The 6265-nt window shown below is 39.7% G+C and overlaps 1 protein-coding gene across 1 annotated transcript in view; it reads left to right on the top strand.

Moving 5' to 3' along the window:
- Window positions 1–534: 534 nt before the first annotated feature.
- Window positions 535–6265, top strand: part of GTF2I (general transcription factor IIi) — a 108454-nt gene continuing 102723 nt past the window's right edge. The window contains exons 1-2 of the mRNA XM_042780966.1: window positions 535–633; window positions 4509–4647. Coding sequence (XP_042636900.1) covers window positions 535–633; window positions 4509–4647 — 238 coding nt within the window. The remainder of the gene's footprint in view (window positions 634–4508; window positions 4648–6265) is intronic.

Here is a 6265-nt window from a genome sequence, read left to right on the forward strand (position 1 = left end):
TGATTTTTATAGTGCGTGAAATTGAGCCGAGGCTCTTTGCTGATACCAAAATATCAGAAAATATTTTCTAAAGGGAATACAGTGCTGGATTACAGAAGACGCTTGGGTGGGATTCGAGGCCCTCAGTCTCCCCTATCCTCTTCTCTGCGTTAGCGTGCCCGTGGCAGAAGGGGAGCTCTGAATCCGTCCCTATGGTAAAACAATGCATCATCACCAGAGCGTGAGGCCTCTCTGCTTCCTCCTCTCCTGGGAAGATAGGTTAACTGGTTTCAGTGTGCCATAGGGATTGATTTCGGGGAGCAGTGCTGACCTCACTTTATGGAAACAGCACTAGAGGGCAAGCCAAGGGAGGGATTCTTGACTTGATGAGTAAGAGGCTTAGGCAGATAAAATACTTCATTTCTGAGCCTTACTGTTTTTCTTGTGTAAGGAAGCTGGGTAATGTCTGATGGAGCCGGCTCTCACCGCTCTATAGTGGCGTTGAGGACAGTGGAGTTCTGCCATTCACGTGTTATTCCTTCTCTTGCATAGATCATGGCCCAGGTAGCAGTGTCCACTCTGCCCGTTGAAGACGAGGAGTCCTCGGAGAGCAGGATGGTGGTGACGTTCCTAATGTCTGCTCTCGAGTCGATGGTGAGACGGCCTTAACCCCTGTAAAAACCCTTCCACAGTGGGTGGGACTGACGCCTCGGTAACAGTGATTGCCTTTTGAAGAACATGATGTTACACTTTTTAGTTTTCATAAGAATAGTTTGTTTTCTTTGAAAAAGTCTGGATTTCAGTTTTTCAAGTCATGCTTCAAAATTGTTCTTATCTAAATGCTTAATTTTTTACATTTTAATTTCAATTTTTTGTTTACCGATACCTTCGACAATCATTTGTTTTACGATTGCTAACTTTGCGTTTGTGTGTGCTATTGGAAGTTTACTCCGATGAGCTTGCACATTACAGTATGGTGTGGTGTTGGATTTATTGTACCATTATGAAGAGAACTACTGGAACTTCGGGCCCTAAGAGCGTATTTACGATTTCGTATCTATTCCTTATTTTACTTAACTTTTGAAGAAAGTCAGTTCTTTCATGTGTATATGCAAATGTGCTAATAAATTGGACAGTCATGTTTTTCTGGCTAAGCAGATGGGATCTCAGTATTTGAGCTCACGGAAAATATGAAAATAAAAACTCCAAAGCAGAGGGAGCCTGTGTGTTTTTCCTGTCGGAAGCAGTGGGCCAGCATTATAGGGCGTCATATGTAGATTCCTGTGTGTTCTCCCAGTTAGGGCATTTCCCCCTTCTCTCTCCTGTCTTAAGAGTTAATTTTTTAAAGAATTATCTCTTGGAAGAAAAATTTCAAGTGATTAGTGGTTATATCCTGCTGTTTTCTTCATGTCACTGGTTTCTGCCTCGTGGTCAAAACCAGCCAGCGTTCAGGGGTGTTCACATGAAGTGAAAACTTGGAGATTACATGCTCCTCCGTTGAAGTTAAGATAATTTTCTTAACTCTCATTCTTTGCATTGGGTCCCATAGGGTGATACTAAGACTTGGGTCATTCTCTTCATTAGCAAGTCTTGCTAGTTTTCTCACCTTTGGGAATATTGTGTCGTTATTCTCAGCCTCTATTTCTTCCTCATGAGCAGAAGTGAGACTGTCTTTCCTCACGTTCCTAGTTGTGTATTACAAAGTACTGTCATTATGGATCTAGAAAACACCGAGTTCTTTATCGGCTTGTCAGTGCCAAAGACACCAAGGCCGTTATCATCCTTCCTTGGCCAATAGGCAGCTCTGATCTAACTCTTGGGCAGTACTTGATATTGTCCTGCTGTTTCGTAAATACTGCCTTTGGTGACAGGATCGTCCAACTAAGTGTGGATAGTGCAGCAAGAAGGCACCCTCATTTATCACGAGGTAAGTAAATAACAGCTCCTTATCGGTGAGCAGCCTGTGCGCAGCGTCTAAAGGAAGTGTGACACGGGTCGCAGGTGGCAGTTGGTGCTGGAAATGCTTGCTGCTTTGTCTCTAGGTCCCAGCTTCTCCACTGAGGCTTTGTCATAGTTCAGAAGCTTTCTGATCCTCTTAGTTGGTGGGACTGAAGATGTAAGATGGCTTTTCTAGAGCAGTGGTATCCAGAAGTAACTGTGAGTCCAGAAATTAGACAGTGGTATCACACAAATAAAAAGTGAAGGAAAGCCATCGTTTTCAACAAATGGTAGTGAGAAAATAGGCTGTTTGCCCCCTAAAAAAAAGATTCATTGCATAGCCTTATCTCATGTGTATCATGAGATTTTAGGTAAATAAAAACACATTTCAATTTAGGATGAGTTAAAAAGATATATGTGCTTATGTATTTAATTTCATAAATAGCTTTCCTTAAAAAATGTAAATATGTATGTAACAAAACATTTGCCATTTGATAATTTTTTATATATCTAGTTCACTGACATTAGTCACCTTCATTATGTTGTTCGACTGTCACCACTATCCATTTCCAAACTTCCCACCACCATGAACAGAAACTCAGGACCTCTGAAGCAAAAACTCTCCCTTCTCCCTTCTGCAACCCCAGTAAGCTCTGATAAACTTTGATCTCTGTGTATTTGCCTGTTTAGGTGTTTCTTGTGAGATCATAAAGTATTTATCCCTTTGTGACTGACAAATTGTGCTCGGCTTAACATAAACAACTTCTATGCTTAAAGTCAGGGAGCTCTGGTAGCAGTGTCTAAGGCACTTGACTGCTAATCAGAAGGCTGGCAGTTCAAACCCACCAGCCACTCCTTGGAAGGAAGGTTGGGCAATCTACTTCCATGTGTCACTGCCTTAGAAACCCAAGGAGGGGTTGCTATGAATCAGGTCCGACTCGATGGCACATGATAACAACAACAGCAACAACATGCTTAAAGTCAATGGTGTCCTTGTCAGAATCAATAGGGAAACAGTAATGCAGTAGGAAAAAATGGGCAAAGGATTTAATTACAGAAAATAACGTATAATGAATGCTCTTTAAAACCAAGTGGATTATTGATTACTGTACTTAAGATGTTTTGGAGAATATACATGTAGCATAAAATTTACCATTTTAAACGTTTTTAGGTATACAGTTCACACTATTGTACAATTTCCACCATCTGCTTAACAGAAGTTTTTCATACCCCAGACAGTAACTTTGTACCCATTAAACAGTAACTACCGTTTCCCTCTCTCTCCAGCCCCTGGTGACCTGTAATCTACTTTTTGTCTATGAATTCACCTATTCTGCATGTTTTAAAAGTGGGATTGTATAATGCTTGTCCTTTTGTGCCTTATTTATTTCACTCAGTATAGTATTTTCAAGATTCATGCATTTTATAGCTTGTATCAGAACTACATTTCTCTTTACAGTGGAATAATATGTATATATGCCACACTAAAAAAAAAAAAAAAGGACTCTCAGTTGATGGACCTTTTGGCTCTTGTAAATAATGCTGCTATGAATGTGTCTGTTTCTAGTCCCTGTTTTCAACTCTTTGGTATTAGGATACTTCCCAAGATGTTTCTGGGAAAGAAGTACAATGACATTTGCTAGGATTTGTGAGTTAGCTACCTGTAGGTGAAGACGAGCGTGTAAGCTGATGGAACCTTCTTCGCAACACAGTTTGTAGTGGGTTTTAAGAACCTGAAAGTATTTTAAGTTTTTGACTCAGTTATTTCATGTCTGTAGCTCTCTTCTGAGAAAGTCATTTGAGATGCACGTAAATTCTTTTCCCAGATTATTACTGCAGTGTTAACTTTTGGGAGGGATCATTGGATCGTCAGCATTTTCAATTGTGTTGAAAATAAAATCATTCTGGATCCATAGAATATTACATATTCAGTTAAATTTTTAAAGAATATTTAATCCCATAGGAATATACCCAATCAAAATGAATAAGGCGTATACTCACTTAAATGTGATTCCCCTTTATCCATGTGGAAGTACTTGGGGAGGTGGGACTGTATGGAGGATAGTAGGGCACAGGGTCCATACACCCTCCAGGACCAACACTGTCGTTCCCTGCGTTTCTGAGAGTGTTAGAGCTCCCTTGCTCAGGATCTTACCCCTCCCGTGGGATGGGAAGGGCCGGCTCCGCTGCAGAGCGCCTGGGCAGCTGCTTCTCTGCCCATCCTGCTTCCCTCGCACCTCTCGGGGGTTATCGCAAGACCTCCCCTGGAAGCCTGCTCGCAAATCTTGGAATCTTTTCTTGGGGAATCAACAGACAACAGATAACAAAGGATTTCTGCTTTCTTTGTTTTAAGTTCTCTCTTTCTTTTAAATCAGGAGTAAAAATTGTTTTGAAAGACTGGTACCTTTATAAAAATGGAGAGGGGACTCTCTTGTGTCTGTCGTAAATTGAGCAAAGCTAGACAGTAGGAACTTTACCTGATTGAAAATTACCTGTTGAGACAGGTTAAGTGTCAGATTTTTAATTCATCCAGTAGAAACAGTACTTATAAACATCTGTGTAGACCATAATGTTTTCTATTTGTATCGTAGTGTAAAGAACTAGCCAAGTCCAAGGCAGAAGTGGCCTGCATCGCGGTGTATGAAACAGACGTATTTGTCGTCGGAACGGAGAGAGGACGTGCTTTCGTCAATACCAGGAAGGATTTTCAGAAAGATTTCGTAAAATACTGTACGCATTTTATTTTTCTCTTTCATAAATCTCAAGCCTAAATATTCCTGGGTAAGATGTGCTGTAGTGTCTTTTAAGCCAGAAAAGAAATATGCTAAAAAACATTTTCTGAAATAACCGTGGAGGCATTTCAGAATGCTCAAAGTGAATTACTGAAATGATATTCAAGGGTAAATACTGAAGAATTTAAGAAGAATTGCAAATACACATTATACTTTGCCCCTTGTGTGGTATTATTCTGCATTGGTGGAAAACTTGCAAGGTAGAGAAATTAGGATTGGTTACTTGTTCTTATTGAGATAAGTAATTCTCTTCTTAATATTTGGAAACAAGTCTGTGCAGATCAGTTTTTTTTTTCAGCATCATGCAAAGTTCAGTGGGTCCCCACTCCTTCAGGGGAACTGACTTGTTGAAGAATTCTGAGAATATTGGAATCTTCCAGCTGGGAGAACTAAGGCACTTGTTGGACCTTTCAACAAAGAAGAAAAACTTGCTGTAGGAGTTTTGAATTTGTGTTACGCTTCATACTGTGCATAGGTGTTACACTAAGTAGTACTCAGTGATCCAGCATTTTCTTGCACATGGAAGGAAAACAAAAGGTTTGGAGTATCCGTAGGCACAGAATGCAGATGTTGCTAAGACCCAAAATAAAATTTCATTATCTATTTAGATGACGTTCATGATAAACTGAGTAAAAGTAGTTTAATTAATTCCTTAATTTCAATTCCCAATTGTATTTTTAATCCTGAAAAAATACCTCTGCCCCCAACGGTATTCCTTTCTTCCTCCAGCTTTTTAGTCTTTTAAGTTTTATGGTAGCAAACAAGAATTCAATATTTCTTATTATTGTAAGAAATTTTAAAGTGTTCATTTTATTTGCATCGAGTCAGTTCCAACTCATAGCGACCCCTCCTTGGGTTTTCAAGGCAGTATCACTACGAAAGTAGATTGCCCCATCTTCCTTCTGAGGAGTGGCTGGTGGGTTTGAACCGCCAGCCTACTGGTTAGCAGTCAAGTGCCTTAGGCACTACGCCACTGGAGCTGCTTTTACTTGCATAATTATGTTTATACTAATAGTTCTGTTTTGAATATGTGCATCAGCTGCCCTCTGTCCTATGAATACTGTCAGCCCAGCTTGCTTTATACACTCCTCCCTGTGCTGGCTCTGTGGTTAGAACAGTGTATGAGGGGAACAGGCTGTGGGTAGGAATGAGAGGCTCTGGCTGGTGGTAATCATACATTGTTTTCATTACCACTAATCTGAAGCTATAAAGAATGAGCTTTAGCGATGTATCTTAAGTGTTCTTCAAAATAATATTTTACTGTATTTGAGATGAAAATTTACACAGGAAATTAGATTCCTATTTAGTAATTTTTATACAGTTTATTCACTGATACTGGTAATATTTCACAGCACTTCTTCATTTTCGTTCATTCCGTTCTGGTCATAGCATTTCCAGGACTCTTCATTTCCCAGCCCCTTACCTTCTCAACTTTGCGTCAAAGTAATTCTTTTTTTTTTTTTTTAATTAGGATTTGGGTGAAGATTTACAGAGTAAATTCACTTTTCATACAGCAGTTCACATATACTTTGTCTCATGTCATTGACCAAAATTTA

This window comes from Orycteropus afer, unplaced genomic scaffold, assembly GCF_000298275.1.
Source record: "Orycteropus afer afer isolate SDZICR_OR568_19922 unplaced genomic scaffold, OryAfe1.0 scaffold00006, whole genome shotgun sequence".
Lineage (NCBI taxonomy): Eukaryota > Metazoa > Chordata > Mammalia > Tubulidentata > Orycteropodidae > Orycteropus > Orycteropus afer.